Genomic DNA, 24,129 nt, shown 5'->3' on the forward strand with positions numbered 1-24,129 from the left:
GAAATGTCAGAGGGGATTAGCCCTGAACAGGGCAATGAATGTTGGTGTACAGAGCACTGAAGTGCTCTAGCCAGGTATTGGCCACAACGTTATTGGCTAAGGGGGGATGTTTTTCATAGCTTCCTCTTCCCACTAGAGCCCAAAATTTCCTATGATCGAATTGGGAGCAAGCCTCCCCTAGTTCTCTCCACTTCCTCTCATCCCAGTCACACTTAGACCTTGCTAGGAATAATTTATATAGTTTCCTTAGTTTACACACCACTGGCATGTTTGTAAGTCTAATGTCTGCGGCCAGGCGTCTCCTTAGTGACCGGCATTCTCGTGTGAACCATGGGCCCGCCTTGTTTATTTCTCTCTGCCCTAGCACGGGATGGTGAAATTCGGCAACACAGTTACGGACTAGCTGGTCGAAAAGTTTGCATGCAGCGCACTTATATTCGCCGATGTGCTCAGCTCATCTGACATTTGGATCGCAGCCCATGACCATTGGCTACTTAAGACAGCGATTGTTGTTCATAGGTACTACTTCTTTTGTGGCCAATATGTTGTTTACTGTGCTCTCCTGTTAACCCCATGGGTGTGCCAACCTCAGGTTTTTGGCTATGGTCTGATCGATTAAAGTTGCCCATAGCCTGAGGTCCACAAGAATGTAGTCAATACGACTAGAGCCAGTTGAGCCGATGACAGTTCCCCTCCTCTGTCTGAGCATGTTCTCCCGTTCGTGGCCCGCAGCCTATGTTCAAGGGTCAATGCATTCATTTGTAGTGCTGAATGTGACCACTTCTTGATTGGTGAAAGATCAAGGGGTGGGGAATGGCTAGGTCTTGTCCTCCTCATTAACATTAAGCCTGGGCAAGCACTATGCTACGCTCGCGTAGTTTGCGAAGTTTGCAGCGGTCATTTTTTGCTTGCTCGCGGTCCTCAACGTCAAGTTGGCGACCGCGAGCAAGCAAAACGACATCCGGGCGAGACTTTTTCCTCGTTAGCGATCAGCAACATCAAGTTGCCGATCGCGAGCGTGGAAAATAAACCTCCCAGCCAGATTCTCAACGCGGGGAGGTCGGGTTTCTCATTGTGAGTGGTCGCGTATGCTTGCGACCGCTCGCGATGGGAAACTACCAGTCCGCGTTGAGAAAGCTGCCACTCGAGTAAAAATCTACTCTAGCAGCAGAAAACTACAGCTCGCACTGTGCAAGATGCCGTTTTCAATGATTGCACAGTGCCGGATGCATGACCGCACTGTGCAATCATTGAAAACGGCATCTTGCACAGTGCGAACAGGGTACTACGCAGTTCGCGAAGTGTTACGCGTAGCTCGCGTAGTGCACTTTGTGTAGCTACGCGTAGCGCTACGTCGTGAACTACGCCCAGGGTTAATTAACATCATTGATGTTCTCCTTGTCAAGGGGCTCAAAGGTCACGTTGAAATCACCACCTATTACTAATGGGTGCCCAAGTCCAACAGCTCATGAAGAGCTTATAGGGTGGGTATTTGCCCCTTCTAGTATCCCTTGCGTAGACGATGATCTCTATAGCCTTGCCTAATCTACCTTTTAGCCTGACTGCAAGGATGTCTGGGCTATTGGTGGAAAGCTAATCGGTAACGCAGTTTAATGCAATGTTGATCAAAATCAGCAAGCCTCCAGTTGGTCGGCCCAGTTTAGCTGCTATTGCCGGCTTCTGGAATGTCGCAAAATCTGTCACAAATGTGGGTGTGAGGCTCCATGTTTCCTGCAATGTACAGATGTCGTGTGAATTGGTGAGCTCAGTCCACTGAGGCAGGCATAGCTTGATCCTTATGCCAGCTACATTCTATGAAACCATTTTAAACTGGGGGTGACCTACAGTCTGGGTTGAGTCAGGATGAGCATAGACATCCTGATTCTGTTCTCCCTGGGGCAGTGTGTGGTTATAGGTATCCGTATCTGTTGTGTGGTGTGCAGCTCCCCCTCCAGGGTGAATCTGTGTGGGCTGTATGGTCTGTGTGATGTGAACTGAAGGTTCTAACCCAGCCCGTGGATTGGTGATATCTCGGGTAGTTTTGCAGCATTAAGATTTATTGCAGTGCCATGGGCTCTAGTTGTGTCGTATATGAGTATGCGGCCTAGGTTTAGACAGTCGTTTTCAGCCAAAGGAGATGGCAGAGACTGCCTCGTGGGAATCCGGTTGAAGGTGGGACAGGGAGTGATGTAGACCATCTGTTGCTTAAGCTGGATATTAGAAGTTTGTGGAGGACATGTCCTGGCTTCTAGGGCAATTAAATTAGACACCATGCCTCTGTCAACTAGTGAGTTCTATGGCGTCTACTGGTCTGTTGGCAAGAACGCATCTCCTGGCACTCAGAATATCGTCCCTTATCATGGACCTGCACCCCCCCTCATGCGCATGATCCAATGTATGGAATTATTCTTAAGCGAGTCCTCGTTCTCATATTTTTCAGGTTCGAGGCATGTGGGCTGCTGAATTCATATCTGTGCATAGATCGCCGCCTAGTGTTTGGTCCGGATGTTTGCACGTTGTTGTCCTGGAAGAGTCTTCGAAGTATCCTTGGATAGGTGACTCCTCCCCTGGACTACAGTGCGCATGGGCATCCTCTCCATCCTCAGGTTGTTTTTTTCCGCCATTGGGTTCGGATGTGCTTATCTTGACTCCAGTTAGGAAAAACTCTTTTCAGGCCAAAAGGCCTCTAGTTCGCGTCGGTACTGTTCCCGATCGGTATCGATAGTATCTTTGTTAGTTTACTAACTTCCAGAACCAACTTTTTCGCATCTTACCCGACCATCGACCCGACATCGACGATTGAATCGAGGACACCATTCAAGCGGTGCCCTGTATGCAATGCGAAATATCCACACATCGACGCCCATCCGGTGTGCAACAAATGCCTTTCACCGGATCACGACGAATCTACATGTATGGCCTGTGCCCGATTTCGATCCAAGAAGACTCTCCGGAATCGACGAGCGGCGAGACTCGAGGCGCAGCAAGCGGCACCGGCCCCGGCCGACATCTTCAGCGCCGAGACCGAAGATGTCGAAGAAGTGGAGAACCTACCCTCCAGCCCCGCTTCCGAACATAACTCCGGATCGGAAGACGTCGACGAAACACTCTTTCGCAGAGATGAAGACGACACCGAGGTAGGAGACTACAATGAGGCCTTAGGGGCCGAAGAGAGTAGCTCCGATGACGAGCAAGGCCTACCCGTTCAGACTGAGGAAATCCCAGTGCAACAGTCTATGGCACCGGTCGAGGGATCGCCTTCGGGCCTTACCCAAGACCTATCCCGCAGTTCTTCGGCCCCGCCCTCGGGCCCGGCCTCGGACATTCAGCGGCAGCCATTAATGCCCAAACCGGCTGGTTTCCCTTCTTCGAAACCAAAAGCTGTATTGGTTCAACTGAAACCGAAACCGGCGCTGGTCGGATCGAGGCCCTCCACACCTTCGACGCCAGCAAAACCCGTCTGCACCGAGCGCAACAAACGAGACTTCGGTGCCGAGCTCGAAGCGGCCGACGTCGGAGTCGACATACGGAAAAAGACCTTCGGTGCCACCAAACCTACTCGGCTCCCGGCACCGACGCAATCGGCTCCGACCCCAAAGGTCAAACTACCTGCCGCGTCTCACCCCGCTTCGACGGCACCACCAAAGCCACACTCATCGAAGGCGTCGACGGCCATTCTCGCCCCTCGACTCCACGACTCACCGGCGCCGAAAAAGTCCACGCCCGCCTCCACAGAACCGGTCGGCGCAAAGGAATCAAGGGCGCTCCAGGTGCCACCCGTTGCTGCGCAGCGCACCAAAAATAAAAATGTCCTCCAGGACACATCGGGCTCCGAGCCAATAAAAGCTCCAACAGCCTCTTCGGCACCAGCCAATATTACTTTTGGCCTGCCACCATCCACGGCCCCGAAACTGTTCCAAATCAGGACACGGGTCACCCACACCACGATCACGCCTGCCGAACACTCTGCGGAGACGTCTCCATCGCATATCATCGACGCCGACACCGGCAGGATGATTATCCACAAAAGGAGAATAACTTCTGAGCCGGCTTTGGACTCCTTTCGGATCCCACTTAAGAGAAAGCTGCCAGTGGCTTCAGAACCAGTTCTTTACGAACCTTTCCATTCACCCTACCAGGATCCACAATCCTTCTCTCCCACACACTCCGACACGGATGCGTTCGAGGACTACATGGGTGACCAAGTCCCCTACCCCGGAGGGATGGACCCTGATGGCCAACAGGACCCTGATCAAGCTTGGGATGACCCTGTAGACCCAGGTGCACCTATGGATGCACAGGACCCGCAACTCTATGGAGCAAAAACATCTCCCACAGAGGACACTGCCGCGTTCAACGCTCTAATTGAACGTGCTGCGGCCAATCATGGGGTGCAACTTCACTCGGACACCATCGAGGACGACTTTCTCATGGATACTTTCGCATCCTCAGAAAGGAATATAAAGACTCTGCCCATGTTAAAGGGGGTCCTCAAGCCAGCAAGAGTGATAAACCCCAGGATCGACAAAAAATACAGATCGACGCCTGGGGACCCTACTTACATTAGAGGCCAATTACCTCTGGATTCCATTGTCGTTGCGAATGCTCGCAAGAGGGCACACTCGCAAACAACAGGTGATGCTCCTCCCCCGGACAAAGAGTCCAAGGTGCTAGAGACCTCTGGCAAACGGGTTGCCGCCCAAGCAGCTAACATATGGCGCATTGCCAATACTCAAGCGCTCCTCGCTCGCTATGATCGAGCGCACTACGACACATTAGAACAACTACTCCAACATCTCCCTGACCAATTCAAAGAAGGTGCAGAGATCCTCATCAGGGAGGGACAACTGCTCACAAATGCATCCATTAAGTGTGCACTGGATGCCGCGGATACAGCTGCCAGAGCCATAAACACTAGCGTCATGTTGCGACGACACGCCTGGTTGCGAATCTCCGGATTCAGACCAGAGGTACAAAATAACATCCTCAACCAACCTGTCAACCCCGACTACTTATTCGGCCCGGAGGTTGACACTACGCTAGAGAAAATAAAAAAGGACACGGACACTGCAAAGTCCATGGGGGCCCTACAGACGCAGTCCTTTCGGAGCGGCTCCTTTCGTCGCCCCGGAAATAGAGGAGCAGGTAGAGGACAGGGGTCACAGCAAACATACAACAAGGGCAACACACAAAACACCTACGATAAAAACACCTGGGGTGGATATCGTGGCTCCAGCACAAAGTGCAGAGGACGCGGCTACGGCAACACCAGGTCCTCTCCCGAGAACAAGCAGTGACGCCCTCTCCCTTCCTCCCGACCACATGTCGGGGGAAGGCTACAAAGGTTCCTGTCCACGTGGAACTCCATCACCACGGACAGGTGGGTCAAAGATATTGTCAAATACGGTTACTGTCTAGAACTAACCTCCACTCCACCCACCATACCTCCAAAAAACCGTCCTATGTCCTCAGAGCACTTAACGCTCTTACAGCAGGAGGTGCAAAGCATGCTTCTAAAAGGCGCAATCGAGGTCGTACCCGTCCACGAGCAAGGTACGGGGGTGTACTCCCTGTACTTTTTAATACCAAAAAAGGACGGGTCACTCAGACCTATATTAGACCTGAGACCCCTGAACCAGTACATTCTTTCCGAGCATTTTCACATGCTCACTCTACAGCAAGTCCTCCCGCTGCTCAAGCAGGGAGACTTTCTGGCCACACTGGACCTCAAGGATGCGTATTTCCACATACCCATTCACCCCTCACACAAAAAATACCTCAGGTTCACTGTTCAAGGGCAGCACTACCAATTCAAAGTCCTTCCCTTCGGCGTGACAACAGCACCCAGGGTGTTCACAAAGTGCCTAGCTACTGTGGCGGCACATCTACGGAGGCAGCACATACACGTCTACCCTTACCTGGACGACTGGCTCGTTCAAGCGAAGTTAGCCCAGCAATGTGCCAGCCACATGTCCCGCACCATCCACCTCCTTCACAGTCTGGGGTTCTCACTAAATTACCCAAAATCCCATCTCCAGCCCGCACACGTACAACAGTACCTCGGTGCGACTATAGACACACTGGCGGCCACAGCTCAGCCAAATTTAGTGAGAATCAACAGCATGCAAATGCTGATTTCCAAGTTCAGACCACAACACTCCCTTCCCGCGCGAGTGTTCATGCAGTTGATAGGCATGATGGCCTCCTGCATCTTCATAGTCCCACACGCGAGACTACATATGCGCCCGCTTCAGGAGTGCTTAGCACGTCAGTGGAATCAGGCTCAAGGACAGTTGAAAGACCTAGCGGTCGGGCATACAACTCTCTGCATTGGTGGAATCCACAAAACCTCTGCAAGGGCCGACCGTTCCAAGAGCCTGTCCCACAGATAATACTGACGGCGGACGCGTCTCTCCAGGGATGGGGAGCTCATGTACTCCATTACACAGTGCAGGGACTATGGACACAACAACAAAAGAAGATGCACATCAACCTTCTAGAGCTGATGGCAATCTTCCTCGCTATGAAAGCATTCAAAGTACACTTGTGCAACAAAGTCGTGTTGATCCGGACGGACAACATGACTGCAATGTACTACATACAGAAGCAGGGAGGAACACACTCTCCACAGTTGTCTCATCTGGCTCAGAGCCTGTGGAAGTGGGCCATTCAGAGGAACATGTTCCTCATGGCAGAACACCTCCCCGGCAAGGACAACCAGATGGCGGATCTGCTCAGCGGACACAGCCACCAGATGCACGAGTGGGAGTTACACCCATCAGTACTCCAACCGTACTTCCAGCAGTGGGGTCATCCAGAGATAGACCTATTCGCGACAAGCGAAAACGCAAAATGCCAAAGCTTTGCCGCCAGGTTCCCACATCCGCAGTCGCAGGGCAATGCGATATGGATGAACTGGTCCGGCAGATTTGCGTACGCTTTTCCCCCAGCACCACTGATACCGCTGGTGGCACGCAAACTCAGACAACACTCACTGACACTCGTCCTGGTTGCTCCAACGTGTGCACGCCAGCCATGGTACACCACCTTTCTCGAACTTTCCGTGGTGCCGCATCAAAGACTGCGGATCAAACCCGCGCATTTAACGCAGAACCATGGAGAGATTCAGCACCCAGATCCGCAACAGCTGAACCTGGCAATCTGGCTCCTGAAGTCCTAGAGTTTGGCTACCTAAACCTGCCACCTGACTGTATGGACATCATTAGGGAGGCCAGGAGACCCACTACCAAAGCTTGCTATGCAGCCAAATGGAAGAGGTTCGTCATTTATTGCAATAATAATGACATTAACCCGCTAGACGCGTCCATCCAAAACATTATTTGTTACCTATTACACCTATACCGATGCAATCTGGCGTACACCTCTATACGTGTCCATTTGACCGCAATCTCAGCCTATCTACAAACCAGGCAGCACCTCTCTCTATTCAGAGTGCCTGCCATCAAAGCATTCTTGGAAGGACTCAAACGAGTCATTCCACCTACCCACCCACCAGCCCCAATGTGGAACCTCAACTTGGTCCTCACACGCCTGATGGGTCCACCCTTTGAACCTCTACACTCATGTGAGATTCAATTCCTTACCTGGAAAGTAGCTTTCCTAGTAGCGATAACTTCTTTACGAAGAGTTAGTGAACTCCAGGCACTAACCGTCCAAGAGCCATTCATACAGGTTCACGCCAACAGGGTCGTACTACGTACCAACCCCAAATTCATGCCTAAGGTGGTATCGCAGTTCCATATGAATCAAACTATTGAACTGCCTGTTTTCTTTCAAAACCCACAAACTGTCGCAGAAAGGGCACTCCATACACTAGACGTAAAAAGGGCCCTCATGTATTATATCGACAGGACCAAACCCTTTAGAAAAACAAATCAACTTTTCGTTGCCTTTGCCCCACACCACAAAGGTAACGCTGTCTCCAAAGCAGGAATAGCCAGATGGATCATTAAATGTATTCAAATTTGCTATCAAAAGGCTAAACGCACTTTAACGATTCCCCCTCGAGCCCACTCAACACGTAAGTTAGGGGCCTCCATGGCTTTCCTAGGAAACATTCCTTTGCATGACATATGTAGAGCAGCCACCTGGTCCACTACACATACATTTACCAAACACTATTGTGTAGATGTGCAATCAAAACAGCAGGCAGCTGTAGGACAGGCTGTTCTCAAAACTCTTTTTCAGACCGCTGCAGCTGGCACGGGTAGCCGCCGCTAATAAGAGGGCACTGCTATATATTCTATGCACAGATATGAATTCAGCAGCCCACATGCCTCGAACTGAATATGCTACTTACCAGTATGCATCTGTTCTTGGCATGTAGGGCTGCTGACATTCATATCGCCCTCCCTCCTCCCCGGCGCCTGTAGCAGCTGCAGCTCTCAGAATTACTGTAAGCATGGTCATCACTTTCTGTATCTACTCCATCACGGCCACAATGGCGAAAAACAATCTGAGGATGGAGAGGATGCCCATGCGCACTGTAGTCCAGGGGAGGAGTCACCTATCCAAGGATACTTCGAAGACTCTTCCAGGGCAACAACGTGCAAACATCCGGACCCAACACTAGGCGGCGATCTATGCACAGATATGAATGTCAGCAGCCCTACATGCCAAGAACAGATGCATACTGGTAAGTAGCATATTCAATATTCCACTTTTGGGTACATTTGTCATATAGATTAAATGGGGGCGAGATGCGGGCAGTTTGACTTGGGGTCTTAGCTGGTTAGCTGTCCCCCCCACCCCCAACCCCCCCCCCCCCCCACACACACACCTTTCCCAGGACAAATGAATGATGTCCAGGTGCACAGGTGCGCTTGCAAGCGGTGCAGTGCCATACTTGTCCCCCATAACACACTGCTTGTTTCATCCTTGGTGGTAGGGTACTGTAGTTGCCTATACTGTGATGGCCTATGATGGTTGTAGGAGGTGTATGGGTCGCTGGTGGGACTGGGTTTGGGAGTTGTGTGACTTGAGCGTAATGTTTCCCATTGACAACTGCCTTCAATGTATCTATTGATGGTAAAATATCTGGGCTACCGGGGCCTAATAGTCTGTCGAGCAGCTTATGGATAAGCCCGGTTAGCGTCCCTATTGTGGCTTTAAGAATGAGAACTTCCCTGTAAAGGTTCATTTGGTGATATGGGTTTCCTGGGACACAAACTTTCCTCCCTCGACTCGCAGTGTGTTGTCTACCCGATCTACCTCGATGGCTACCCTGTCCTCCTAATCCCCTGGGATACTGCAGGTATTTGGTGGATCTAAAAAGGGTAGGAATCTAGTGCTGCATGGAAAAACTGCTGTGATCTTCGGTTCAGCACTGCCTAAGCTAGGCATGTATTTGGGTAAGTCATTAGTGGCCTCCAGTGGCTGTTTCCTGGTGGTTGCCAGTTTAAGCATGCTCGGGATGTGCCCTGATTTTGGGCTGCTGGCAGGTGCGGGTGAGGTGGTGGGGTTGGGTTCAGTGGCGGTGGGCTCATGGAGCTCCTCACATTCGGTCAGTAGGTCGTCGATACGATCGAGCACACCAGGCCCACTACCGGGCTCAATCTTTGATCTTTCTTTTTGATTTTCTCTTTATGGGCTACACCTGCCCCTCCCTCGGCAACCTCCCTCTTCCCCATTCTACCCGAATAATCGAGCGATATGAAGTAAAGGCCCACTAAAGAACAGAATAGAGGTTCTCAATTACGTTCTAGATAGCGCACAGTACCTTTTTTGAGTAAAGTCTCGGCAGTCCTCAGGAGCAGAATGTTAGGGGTGGCCCAGCCCGGGCACACCTGTGCTGCAGGAGACCAGCAGTACCTTTGTGGCTGCAGAGAGGCTCCTCACCTCTCCTTCGTGAGCGAAGTCAGCTGGGGGACCGAATCCACCCCAGCACGGTCCAGCAGGTAAGGTGGAAGTAGCATGAAAAGGAATGAAGCGTCCTATGTTGTATTTCAGGTTTTATGGCAAAGAGCTGAACATGGCAATACGCCATTTTTGATATCCTTTATTTTATCATCCTATTGCTTGAATCAGCTGACTAAAAGACTGGGTTCCCAGAGTACTCGAAAAAATAATTGTTTATATTTTGTTACCCTCTGATTCATACGGGTACATGAGGGTTTGGTTGATGCTTGTCCTTGTATGCTGGTTTTTGAGACTGAAAAGTCCCTTGCATGGTGATGGACGTGCACCCCTGCCCTGAGTGCCCCAGCTGCAATATCTGGACCCCCGGGGCTGATTTTTGTTGCCATGGGCGAACATTGATTATGCGTGCGTGCGTGCCATTACACAGACCTGTCTCACTGATTGCAGCCTTGTTGGAAGGGGAGGGGCACCCAAAGCACTACCCTGTGCTGAAATGCTTGCCAGGAATTAGGCATCACAAGTGTGGTGCTGGCAGCATACCAGTCGACGTGAACAGGCCTTTTCACTTGTTACTAGAGTAAGGACTACAGACTCACTCATGTAAAGTTCCGCTGCTGTGTGCAACTCCTCCATGGCCCACATCTAATCAGGATGCAGCACTGTGCAGTCCATGTGTGTTGTATGCATGTTCTGGGTGTACATGTGCCTGTGGATGGTACATTACATGGAAAATCCTGGGTTCCATTTTAGGAGACCCAGGGCTGACTGAAGGTAGCGGAATGTTCCCAGACAGATTTGTCAATTGCTGCATTTCGTGAGCTGGCGGTGAGACCACTGGAGCCAAGCTCTCCAGCACACTTCAAAGGTTGCTCTTTGATTGAGAGATGGGTCACTGGAAAGGGGCCTGAGCACATATCGGAAAGGAGATGGGGCTGGTCAGAGAATCATAGAGAGTGGGGATTAGGCCCTGAGGTAACCTTTTGATACACATATCACGGTCACTGGCATCCAGGTGTGAACTCTAGTCCCTCCCATGGCCTGTGTTATGGGGGTTGGAGTCGCTCCTGCTGTGAATGTTTTTTGGAGGAAAGGCAGAGGAGAGAGTTTCCAGGAAATCCCAATACAATCTTCAAAGACCATAAATCACATTTGGTGCCTGGAAATGGAAAAAAGGGGGTGCTCAATGCCCCTAAAATTGTTAACTGTCAGGTAGTCGGGGGGGCGGGGGGGGGGGAGCTCGGTGGGGGAACATCACCATGGACATCTAAGACCACCTGAGCATAGAGCACGTGCCCCTACCTTCTTGCCAAGACCTGTGACGAGGAGGAGAGCACTGGCAGGAGTCAGGTCCATTAGGAAATCCGAGCAATTGGATCTCTGCAGCGAGGTGGGAGGAGACAGTTGCTGCACGGATCAGGTTAGTGCACCATGTGGAGGTACAAGTCTGTAACCTGTATGCCAGAGAGGAACCTTCTTCTGTGTCGATCAGGACATTGTCCAAGTGAGAAGCAGGTGTGGTGACCCTATATGCCAGAGGGGAGCCACTGGAGGAATAAAAGGATGGCAGCTTAGTGGGTGCCATTATCGTGAGGCAAAGCTACCCTGGTGACCAGTGCGGGACTGAGGATGTGAACGTTCTCCCCTGGGAAAGGCCAAAGAAAACTTGCCGTCACTTGGGAGGAGCACAGGACACCTAGCCCTGGCCCCTTCACAGACACATGTGTGAAATTCACCCAAAGCTGCCGCCACGACCACGAGCGAGACCCTCCGACTCCAGTAGACAAGCCCTGCTGGCGTGGGAAAAGACAGACGGGCTAGAAGGCCCTATGGAACTTTTCTGTAAGATGCTTGGGCGCTTGAACACTTGACTTTAACAAGACTTTGTGGGACTCCAGAGACTTGGGGCCTGATTACGATCTTGGTGGAGGGAATACGCCATGTCAAACTGGACGGATATCCGTCGGCTGAATTACAAGTTTTCTCAAATATAATGTAATTTTAATCCATATCCGTCACGTTGGTAACGGAGTAACCCTGTCTGCCAAGATCGCATTCAGGCCATCAGACTTGTAGTGAGGCCTAACCAGAATGTCACCTACAGTGAATGGGGAATAACCACTACCACTAGTGGTAAGAACAAACTCCGACTGCTATTCAACACTTCGAGCCCTGACCTCAGGGGGCCGTGTATATTGTTTGTGTATGCCGTCTTTTTTACTTTGTGCTCGTACATGATAAAATAAATACTTGACTGGACAATCCTTATGCTGCTATTGAACGTTTTTTGAGTTGTCTGCCTGTGTTTGCCTCCATGTGTCTACCAAGTCCTCATCACCCCCCCCCCCTTAATACCCCACCCCCAACCTCCCTGCTACCACAGAGTCAAGTGCTGAATGGATACTTGCGCCAGTTGCTTAGGATTCATAGTAGCCTGTGCCCATGGACTTCATAAATAAAAGGCCACCACCTCGTGGTTGGGTCGAGTAGTCCCTGCTTCCCCGGAGGCCCTCTGAAGTGGTTCCGACACTGGTTGATAGAAACTAAAGGCATCAAAAGTTGCAAGTAGAATATGGAATTGTTTGAAGGCAATCGCAAAATTGAATCTCTTAAGGCCCTATCGACACTCTGTTCATAGCTTATGCCCATGACCTTTTTAAATGAACTGCAGTTGCAGAAAAGTATTCGAATTGTGAGGCCCCTGTGTCCCTATTTGGTCTGTTTGTGAAGTTTACTTCACATAATTGAGCCTTCATTTTTTTTTTTTTTTTTAAAGTATTTATGGCCACTCTGTGCATGATTGGCCAATACAGGTAGGTGTACATTTGAGTGTATGTAACTGGATTCAAAGATGTGCAGTAAAGCATACCAGAGCTCAAACCGTATAAAGTCTTTCTCTTTCTGACTCGCATGCTCCTACTGTTCCCCTATATATCGCTCCCCTTATGGATTTCTAACACTTTGTAAAGAAAACGTTTCTAGATCCATATGGAACAAAGTTGCTAAGGGGCTGGAGCCACCTCTGCTTATATTTCTAGCAGTTCAACATCCACTATAGCATTTAAAGACTTTAAAAACACTTGAGTTGCAGAGGAGCTACTTGATGAGCCTAGTTTGCTCTGTCTAGATGACTTCCAGAACTCTGAAGTCCTTGGAAGAAGGTTGGGCCAATCAAGGACAGCAGTAATTAGATTTATAGTTTTTGTTACTTCACCACCTTCTTGGTCTTCCATTGTTTCGTTGAACTGTTCAAACTATTTACAGTTGTCAGATGTAATAAACTCCTGTTTGGCATTCTGCAAGACCTCTCCTCTTCTGTTTCACCTCCTGTCTTTCAGAATCAAGTGTTATTTTGCAATTGATGGATTAATCTACGCTGCAGCAACCACATAAATGTTTAATGCATTTGTTGATTTAACACTGATAAGTCCAATATTTATCTAGTAATGACATGTTTTTCTTTCTTATTTTTCTTTGAGGTCCTGTCCGGGTTTCAGATTAATTTGCATCACGTAGCCAATCCTGAGAGCCCCATGCCATGAATGTTGATGTGGACCATGTGGAAGAAAAAGCTGTCCATTCGTGGTCGAGAATCTCTTCTGTCGGAAAGAAGGCACTGGAGGAGGCTCTCCGGGTCTTCAACCCAATGTCCAAAGATCTTACAGACACAGAGACACAGCTGGTGGCCTTTCTGCAAGGTCTCAGGGAAGAAGGATTTCAGCCAACCATTTTAAGAAGCAAGGATGTGTATGGCTACAATTCCTGTACGGCCAGTACCCCACCTCAGACAGGTAATGGGCCACAAAATACTTCCAAAATGACTGCTGCTGAATCTGTGTCTTCTAAGGCTCTGTTAAACACCCCAGCAGCCAAGGTATCTAATGCATCTGTGGGTATCTCAATAAATTCAACTAAAGTGTCTACCAAATCTGTTTCACGAGGTAATTCCACTCAACTATTGTTGAGGTCATTGAATCAGACTGCATCAGATAAAACCAGCAAAGCAACAGTGGGTTTTCCTGCCAATTTGTATCCTGGAGTCTACCCAGCAGTGAGACTATCAGTTGTCCTTGAAGCTTTGATTCCACTGAACGCCACAGCAGAAACATTGAAAACAAAATGCAAACGGAGGTCCCTAGGAATTTCACCATCCGAGCTTAAGCGCCTTATGCTATCTGGGTCAGCCAAGTATTCCCCTACAGGAAAGAATGCGAAGATGGCATCGGGGGAGAAAACCCCAAAGGGGTTTAAGTATTTAATTAAGAAGGCACCAGACTCTGTCATCATAGCTGCAAGACGTCTGAATGGCGCTCTGCTAAGGGGGCCCAATGGACATGTGCTGAAGGAGTATAATGATTGTAAAGCTTCAGGAATCCTGAATGGCCGAATCCTGAGTACCCAGTCTCAAAGTTGTAGTGGTGGAGCTCATTCCAAAGTCTCTAAAAGCAAGCCCAAAGTAGATCCTAGAGATAAAAGCCGAGAGAAGGACAGGAATAACCACCAGGCAGGGCAGAAGAGGAAACTGGTAGCAGACTCTCGGGATCTGCCATTGAAGAAGAAATCAAAAACCTTAATCCCTGTGCAAAAAAACCCCAAACTAAGTAAGAGCCAAGTAAACCTACTGAAGTTAAGGGTCGTTAAGGTGGATCGGAGATCGTCAGATGATGAGTTGAGGAGGAAAGCACAACAGATCTTTCAGGTTAACTTCTCCCCTGTGATCAGAATCCGACCTTTGTCACTGACTGTCCCCTGAGAACACAATTCTTTCCTTTCATTTTTTTTATTTTTTTTTAAACAAGAAAGTGTTGTTAGCCAGAGCCAGGATAAATTGACTAAGTCCATGTGCCCTGTGATGGCTAACTGTTTTGGATACTCTCAACGTTCTGGCAATTCGCTCCAGTTCTGTTGTCGATTACCTGTACTCCGTTCTAGTACAGTCTTCACACAGAATGAACTGCTGCGGCCTAAAGCTATGTCTGGAAAGAATAATGGAAATATATAAATTCCAGTAATGTATCTTGCGGTAGTAGCTTCTTTGGACTTTGTGTACTGTGTTTCTCTAAACATGGCAATGTATAAACTGTGTGCAATAGTTAAGGATGGATGACTCCTATAATGTTGATGCACTGTGATATTTTGCTCTTTTTGATTTGTACATTGAATTTAATTGGTTTTGTGAAGCATTATTTTTTACTTTAAAATAGATCTGCTGTTGACAAATAGAGTTGCACAGGTAGAAATGCCCCTTTTCCTGGGATTCCGTTCAAAATTGAGTTTGGACAAATTGAACTTTTGTTTGACTAAACTTAAGGTTTAGTTTCTATAATTTGTTTTGACTTGTCCTGCTTGAGGGTTTGCCTGGGCACCATATATTTTTACTTTCCTAGGATCTCAAATGAAACACTGAAGTGCCATCTACTCAGCCTTCTTTGACTATAGACTGGGTTACGTGTCTGTCAAAATATACTTTCTTTTTATGTTTGGGTACATTTTAAATAATTCAATTTTTTGCCTGTTGGTAATTTAGAATTGCTAGCAAATCTAACTTAATTTGCCTACTTTTTACGAGAGGGACTCCTCTTGATAATACTTATGTAGCTTGCTCTTCATTTTTTTTTTTTTTTAAAGTTAAAGCTTTATTACAGACAACTAGCCATCTACTATGTCACTTTTTCAGATGGACCTTGTAAAAAAAGTCTTACCAGCAGTCACTTTGTAATGCTTCCACAAGAGTAGGAGCTCACTTGTACTAAGTCAGTTTGATATCCTACAAAATTTAGAGATCTTAAGCTCGTTTTAATATCCCAAACCCAATGGAACACATTTGAGTGATGGAGGTAAATCAAGTTAAAATCCTCAGTTTGCAGTGCAGTTTACTCTTTAACCCTCCAACTTTGGAAACTTGCTTATGTATCCAAGGAATACTTAAAGAATGCCTACTGAACATCTGAGTGTAACATGTCTGGACATGTCAAGAGTGTGAAGTAATTACAGAGCTCAAAATAAACATTTTTTCTGACTTGACTATTCTAATATTTTCTATCCTAAATAAACATGCTCGGCTCCTACACCCACCCTTACCATACTCTTCGGTCTACAGCTCTTACTGTTTTGCATGGGCTCTGTTTAAAATAGTTTTTGGTCACTGAGTGGTGCCCAGGAAGCCACTGAATCTGTTGCGATAGTTTAGGATGGTACTTGCATAGATGAGTGAAAGTGTAAAAAGTGTATAATTTGAATTTTGCAGCGTGAATCTTTCTGGATTCACTATGCTGTGCATTATTCCGCGATCTTGTGGTTGGGTCCGGATTCGTAGTCTTTTCTTTTTTTTTTTTTTTTTTTTTTTTTCGTAGCCCAGGTGGGCGTCGACGTACACCATTTGGTGCACCTCCCGTGACGTCGTCGTGCTTCCTGCGGAAGTCCCACCTTTGGGGCGCCATCTTCAGATTCTTTTTTCCGCCGTTGGGTCTGGATCGTCATCGGGAAGCTCCAGAATTACACTCGAAGGAAGAAGGAAGAAAAGCGAGTTTCGTCGATAGAAACACTAGAAGATATCAGGAAAGGAAAAGATTTCATCAGGAGCGCGAAGAAAGGAGGACCAGCGCCCTTTTTTCTTCGACGGCCTTGGAGAATGCACGCTCAGAGACCCTGAGCGCAATGGACAAGACGCCATTCAAGTTCTGCCCAAACTGCCACCACAAGTTCGCGCAGAGAGACCAGCATCCGGTCTGCAGCCTCTGCCTACCGGTCGATCACCAGAGTATCGACTGCAACGCCTGCTCAGCCTTCGCGCCGAAGACACTCAGGGTGAGAGAGCGGCAGAGAAGGGCCAACGCCAGCATGGACGGCAAGGGGAAGCCCCCGACGCTCTACGCTCTGGGCCTCTCCTCAGACGACGAGGACAACGTCGCCGAGACAGCCGAAAACTTCACGGTCGTAGAGACCGACAAGAAAAAAGAAGACGAGGTAAGAGAATCGTCGAGCGCAAAACAAAAAGTACCTCGACAACACGAGGGTGACTCGAGAAAATCTGAGTCAAAGTCCACGAAGGGAGCCCCGGCGCCGAAAACTTCGACGTCCAAAGGGGGAACCACGGACAAGAGGCCGAGCGGATCCTTAGATAAGGACTCCCCGGTGCCGAAAGACGCCGAAAGGCAAGGGTCGTCGAAAGCATCCCATGAAACGGGCCGATCGACGCAGAAAGAACGTTCGACGTCGACGCAAGGTTCATCGAAAAGACCCGCGGTCGACGCCGAAAGCATCTCCGAGATGGAGAAGAAGAAGAGGCGGCTCGAGGCCGAAATGGAGAACATCCTTCAAAGAAAGAAGGAGTTCGACGCCAGAATGAAGGAATTCAAGATTCCAACGGTTCCATCGGCGGACGTCGAGGAGGTCGAAGACGAGTTCGACGCCGAAGGGCTGACAAGGGAACTCGAAGAGGAAGAAGAGCCCTATTATGAGGAAGAAGCCGAGGAAGAAGACCAACGGTCGTTCTACGAATCGGCGGCATCTACCAGCAACGACGTCGAATGGCACGATCTCGACACCGAAAACCCGGAAGAGCCCGTGGACACGTACCCTTCGAGGCCTTCGCCACCCGACGACATCGGGGTCTACAATATGGTGGTCAGGAGCGCAGCAATGGCCTTCGGCGTCAAACTCGACGAGGAGAAACCGAAAGCAGATTTTCTCGTCGAGACACTGCTCCCTATCCAGACAAGGAGCCAGTTCCTCCCCATGCTACAAAGCGTGATGAATCAGGGGAGAGAAGCCTTCAAGGAACCTGCAACCTGCCGGTCGATCACGCCCAGGACAGAGAAGAAATATAAGCACTCCTCCCTGGACCCCCCTTACATCAAGGGTAGCGTGACCGCGGACTCCATCATAGCCTCCACGGCCAGGAGAAGGGCCAACGTACCAGCAACTTCGGGCCCACCCCCGGATAAGGAGAGCAGGAGGATTGACCTCACAGGAAGAAAGGTCGAGAGGAACGCCGCAATGCACTGGCGCATGGCGAATTCAAATGCACTCCTCAATAGACACCAGTACCAGCACTGGGATGAGATGGGGGAGTTAGTAAAGCACCTCCCCGAAGAATTCCGGCAGAGAGCCTCTCACCTGATAGATGAAGGCAAAAACATCGCCAACTCCTGTATAAAGACGGCGTTGGATGGGGCAGAGACTTCAGCAAGACTCACGGCCATAGGGGTCACAGAGAGGAGGCATGCATGGCTAAGAATCTCGGGATTCAAGCCGGAAGTGCAGAACAACATCCTTGGCACCCCCTTCAATGGAGAGACACTGTTCGGAGCAACAATGGACGACAAGCTCACCCAGCTGAAAAAAGAAAACGAGACGGCCAGGTCCATGGGGGCCCTACAGCTGAGGGGAATGAGGCGAGGAAATCCCTCGAGAAGACCCTACGGTAGGGGAGGAAGCCAGCAGGGGACGTCGCACCAGGCGTTCCAACAAAGTCAGCAGGGTGAAGGTCACGGACAAGGTCAACAGAAGCAAACCTGGCAATATCAACCTCGGGGCCAGTCCTTTCGCGGGAGAGGGAACGGACGTGGCCAAAGGAGGAGAGGGGGCGAACAGCCCTCGACAAAGTGACTCAGCACGCAAGAGGACGCCTACCCTCGTCAGGACCCCAAGGGTGAGGCGCAAAAAAGTGTCATCAGGGGGAAGAGAAAATTCAAGAGCCTACGAGCATACGACACCAGTAGGCGGAAGACTGAGGTTCTACCTTCAGGAGTGGCGGCGTATAACCACAGACAAGTGGATACGGAACGTTGTGCAGTACGGGTACTGCGTAGATTTGGAGAAAAGACCTCCAAACAGGAAACCAAGGGGAAGACTGAGATCGGCCCAAGAACTGGCAATACTCAGAGAAGAAACGCGGAAACTCCTGCAAAAGGGAGCCATAGAGACAGTGCCGTTCAGAGAACGCAACAAAGGGGTCTACTCAAACTACTTCGTGGTTCCGAAGGTAGACGGAGACCTCAGACCCATACTAGACCTCCGTTACCTAAACAAGTTCATCAGAACGCAAAGGTTCAAAATGACTTCACTGCAGGAGGTTCTACCACAGATAAGGGAAGGGGACTTCATGGTCACCGTGGACCTCAAGGATGCCTATCTTCACATCCCAATAAACAGAAGGCACAAGGGCCTTCTAAGATTCAACATCGAACAAGAACACTACCAGTTCACGACCCTGGCCTTCGGATTAAAATCAGCACCAAGGGTCTTTACAAAATGCCTGTCGGCGGTAGCGGCGCACCTACGAAGGCAGGGAATACATGTCTACCCCTACTTGGACGACTGGCTGGTCAAGGCAAACTCACACGGAAAGTGCGAGAGGCACGCAAAACGCGTAACAGACACCCTCACAAAACTGGGATTCTCGATCCACTGGGGAAAATCATTGATGGAACCAGAGCAGGTGAAGATTTTCCTGGGGGCAAAGATCAACTCCCGCAACAGTACAGTAGTGCCCAGCGAGAGGAGGACAGAGGCTCTACTGAAGGAGGCGAAGCTCTACCAGAAGGGGCGAGCTCTGACAGTGAGGGCTGTGAGCAAGATGATGGGGATGATGGCGTCCTGTATACAGCTGGTGCCGAATGTGCGCCTGCACATGAGACCATTCCAGGAATGGCTGCAACAACAATGGTCACAAGCAAACGGAAGCTGGGAGGATCTAGTGGTTGTTACGCACGCAGTGCAGGAGGAGATAACTTGGTGGAACAGAGGCAACATAACAGCAGGGAGAAGCCTGACACCACCAATCCCAACAGTGACCATTACCACGGACGCATCGCAGAAGGGATGGGGAGCGCACATGGACAACCTCAGAGTGAGGGGTCTATGGGCCCCAGCAGATGCGGTCCGCCATATCAACTACCTCGAGTTGAAAACAATCCTGCTAGCCCTGAAGGCATTCCAGAGGCACCTGTTCAACAAGAGGGTGTTGGTCCAAACAGACAACACCACGGCGATGTTCTACATCAACAAACAAGGGGGGACACAGTCGTTCCCACTCTCATCCCTAGCTCAGGAGATTTGGAGATGGGCCATACCTCTCAGGATAGATCTACTGGCAATTCACCTACCGGGGAAGGACAATGTGGAGGCAGACTGGCTAAGCAGGCAGACCTCAGCATCACACGAGTGGGAGCTCAATGGCCAGGAAACGGAGAAACTCTTCCGGAGATGGGGGACTCCCACAATAGACCTTTTTGCAACACGCCACAATGCAAAATGCCAAAGCTTCGCGTCCAGGCAACCAGATCAGCAATCCAAGGGAAATGCCCTATGGATAAGCTGGTCGAGGACATTTGCCTACGCCTTTCCACCGATACCCCTGTTGCACAGAGTGCTCGACAAGTGCAGAACCAGCAACATGACCCTGATCCTGGTGGCTCCGCAGTGGGCGAGGCAGACATGGTTCTCACAAATTCAAGAAATGGCACAAGGCGACCCACACAGGTTCGAGAGGAGGAAGGACCTGCTCTTAATGCAAAACGGAGAGGTCCTGCACCCAGAGCCAGAGACCCTCAACCTGGCGGCATGGCTCCTGAAGACATAGAGTTCGCGCACCTAAGATTGCCGCCGAGCACGATGCGAGTGCTACGGGAGGCGAGGAAACCAACTACACGAAAATGCTACAGCGCAAAATGGAAGAGGTTCACTGTGTGGTGCCGGAAAAAGGGCCTGCAAAACAGAATGACAAGAGACTCAACAGTACTGAGGTACCTCACACACCTTCTAGAGAGTAACCTCTGCTCGAGCTCACTAAGGGTACACCTGGCGGCCATCGTGGCCTACACCAGAGGTGAAAAAGGTGGAAGTTTCTTCAGCTCGCAGGTGGTGAGGAGATTCATGGAAGGAGCCAAAAGTATGGCCCCCCCGAAAAGGTTGCCGCCGCCGGCATGGAATCTGAATGTGGTCCTGACGGAGCTCATGAAGGCACCGTTTGAACCCATTCACAAGGCCACACTGCAGATGTTGACTATGAAAACAGCCTTTCTGGTGGCCATAACCTCACTACGCAGGGTGAGCGAGCTTCAAGCACTAACGCTGCAGGAACCCTACATTCAGATTCACAAAGATAGAATAGTCCTGAGAACGGACCCACACTTCATGCCAAAGGTAGTGTCGGCGTTCCACATAAATCAGGCTATCCAGATACCAAGTTTCTTCCAAAACCCGACTACAAACGCAGAAAAGGCACTGCACACCCTCGATGCCAGAAGAGCGGTGATGCACTACATTGAGAGAACCAAGGAACTCAGGAAGTCGAAACAGCTGTTTGTGTCCTTTGCTACTAGCTTCATGGGTAGACCAGTGACTAAGGGCACCATCGCAAGGTGGATTGCCCTCACTATTCAATTCTGCCACAAACAGGCTGGACAGGAGCTAGCGGAGGGGCCGCAGGCTCACTCCACAAGGAAGAAAGGGGCCACCGTGGCCTTCCTGGCGAACACGCCCATCCAGGACATATGCCTCGCGGCAACTTGGGCATCTGTGCACACGTTCACGAAACACTACTGCGTGGACATTCAGATGAACAAGGAGGCACAGGTTGGACAGAAGGTGCTTCAGCACATTTTCAACGACCAACGCTCATCTACCACCCAGCCGCCACAGAACTAGGAAAACCGCTACAAAATCGATGCACAGCATAGTGAATCCAGAAAGATTCACGCTGCAAAACGAATAGTTTCTTACCTGTCGGTGTAGTTTTGCAGCTTGAAGATCTTTCTGGATTCACTAGCGAACCCACCCACCTCCGCCAGGAAGATGAGGCTGGAGGAAGAGGGGGTAAAATGGATAGGATCAAAGAAATACAAACATACAGATAAAGGAACAAGAAGGATTAATCAATCGCCTAGGGTTAAAAAAAAAAAAAAGGGGAAAGGAAAAAAGAACCCGAAGATGGCGCCCCAAAGGTGGGACTTCCGCAGGAAGCACGACGACGTCACGGGAGGTGCACCAAATGGTGTACGTCGACGCCCACCTGGGCTACGAAAAAAAAAAAAACAAAAACAAAGAAAAGACTACGAATCCGGACCCAACCACAAGATCGCGGAATAATGCACAGCATAGTGAATCCAGAAAGATCTTCAAGCTGCAAAACTACACCGACAGGTAAGAAACTATTCGTTATGTGGCTGTGCATTTGATGCCTCTTGTATACGTAAAATTTATAACCACAGCCTTGGGTCACTTATCACTGACGGCAAGTCTGCCACTAAGCATTTGCTTATGTGTATGAATATTTTGTTAGTTTCTTTTCTATTTTGTAATATTATATTGCATTGAGCTTCTGTTCCTTCCTGATTGTGCGTTTTACTATAGTTGAATGTCTGCGTTGCATTGTGGATTTTTAAAAATATGTGAATCGGATGACTATTTATGTTATTGGTTTAACGAAAGAGTGATTTGATTTTCAAGATATGCAGACACTCTCCTCATTCTGAACTTCTGTATATAGTGGTGCTGTATTCATCGGCCTGTTGGTGGACTCCCTCTTCTTGTCTTAATGGGTCGTCCTAAGAATTTATTATTATTTTTTTTTTAAGGTGGCATATAGACTGCTTTAGGTGTTTCGCCAGCCTTATGTTTTCCAGGAAACCAATCACAATAAAAATACACAGATGCATCGACACCAACGGTTTTGGTCGAGCCTCTTCAACCTTTGGTCTGTTCAGAAAATGCTGCCATCCCCTACAGCACAGGACAGTGGTTCAGCCCACTTCAGACATCCATTTTCTACATTTTAAGTTGTATTGCAGATTTGTAGAGCACACTATCACCCGGGAGGGTATCTGGTGCTGCCCAAGTGTGAGCCTAGCCAAACCTAGGGCCTAGTGTAACTACTCAAAGCATCTTATAGAATCCAAGAAGTGAGGAGGAGGTGGTTCTTGTGTGTAGTGGCAAGTCTTCCACACTTTAGGAGCGATATAGGAGAAGGCTTAACCAATGGAACTGGTTTTCTGTACGCGGGGGTACAAGTAGGTTTCTGGACGAGCGGAGGTGTCCAGAAGGTTTGTGAAAGCAGATGCTATTGTTGAGGTAAGCTGGGCCAGTGTTGGTAGTGTCTTGAAAGTGTGGGTAAAGAGTTTGAATTGTACTAGTTTCTCTATGTGGAGCTTCTTCAGGTGTAGTGTGGTGTGATGGGAGTACTACGTGGGAGGTTGAGTGATTTGGATGCTGAGTTCTGAATGGTCTGCAACCTTCTGGTGATTTTTATTGATCCAGACATAGAGGGTGTTCACGTAGTTCAGCTTGGTTGTGACCAGGGTATGCATGACGGTTTTCCGGCTGCTGATTGGGGAGCCATTTTAAAATCTTCCTCAGTATCTGTAGGATATGGAAGCATGAGACTGTGACGGTGTTGACTTGGGCGGTCATGTTAAGTTTACAGACTAGGACATTCCAGAAGTTCTTGATGGGGCCACCAGGTGGAGTTCCATGCTGAAGTGCTCTTCTCAGAGATCACTATTTTAGTATTGTTGGTGTTCAGGTTTGGCTATTTGGTCTTTATTCGGTGGGCAATTTTAGGCATTGAACTTGATCTGGGTACTGAACGTCTTGTCTGGGAGGTGAGTTGTGTTGGCAGCGTATGAGAGAGAGGCTGTTGTTGCTGCCTAGAGGATCACGTATGTGTTGATTAGAGTCTGGCAAAGGTCGGATCTTTGCAGATGAGGTTGCGAGCATCTGAGAGGGTATGGTAGCAGGCTGACTGACTTATTCCTTTCAGTAAGGAAGGAGCATATCCATCGGTGTGCTTGTCCTTGGGTTCCCATGTTGTGTAGGTATTGGATGAAGATGGGGTGGGAGACTGTGTCAAACACTATGGACAGGTCCTGGAGGATGAAGACCACTGTGTCTCCTGTGTCCATAGTCATGTGGATGTCACCTGTGGCGGTGACTAGGACGGTTTCCGTGCTGTGGTTGAGTTGAATCAAACTGTGTGGTGTCTGAGATGGTGGTCGTTGATTCAGTGAGGTGTCTTTTGATTTTCCTCGAAGGGCTGCTAGGAATGGTAGTGGGTAGGTTGCCGGTAGTTAGTGAGTAGAATAGAGGGTTTCTTCAGCAAAGGGAGGACAGTTGATTGGTTCCAAGCATCTGGGAAGGTCGCGTAAGAGGCGGAGGCTCTCAGATTTGGTGTTACCATGGCGCTAATGGTTTGCAGTCCTCCGGGGTGTAGTGGGGGCAGGGGTCCAATGTGGCCCTTGATTGGACTGACTT

At 49.4% G+C, this 24,129-nt stretch overlaps 1 protein-coding gene across 6 annotated transcripts in view; it reads left to right on the top strand.

Annotated features, from left to right (window-relative positions):
• The window catches only part of CCDC71 (coiled-coil domain containing 71), a 216,341-nt gene that overhangs the window by 114,480 nt on the left and 77,732 nt on the right, over positions 1–24,129 (top strand). For 4 of the 6 annotated variants that reach the window (XM_085624312.1, XM_085624313.1, XM_085624314.1 and 1 more), the window contains one exon: positions 13,356–15,900. In XM_085624312.1, the coding sequence (XP_085480438.1) occupies positions 13,415–14,629 (1,215 nt within the window). In that variant the 5' untranslated portion in view covers positions 13,356–13,414 and the 3' untranslated portion in view covers positions 14,630–15,900. Of the gene's footprint in view, positions 1–13,355; positions 15,901–24,129 lie in introns of those variants that run through there. The other 2 variants (XR_014968468.1, XR_014968469.1) reach the window with 1 other exon arrangement.

Source organism: Triturus cristatus, chromosome 9 (genome assembly GCF_964204655.1).
Source record: "Triturus cristatus chromosome 9, aTriCri1.1, whole genome shotgun sequence".
Classification (NCBI taxonomy): domain Eukaryota; kingdom Metazoa; phylum Chordata; class Amphibia; order Caudata; family Salamandridae; genus Triturus; species Triturus cristatus.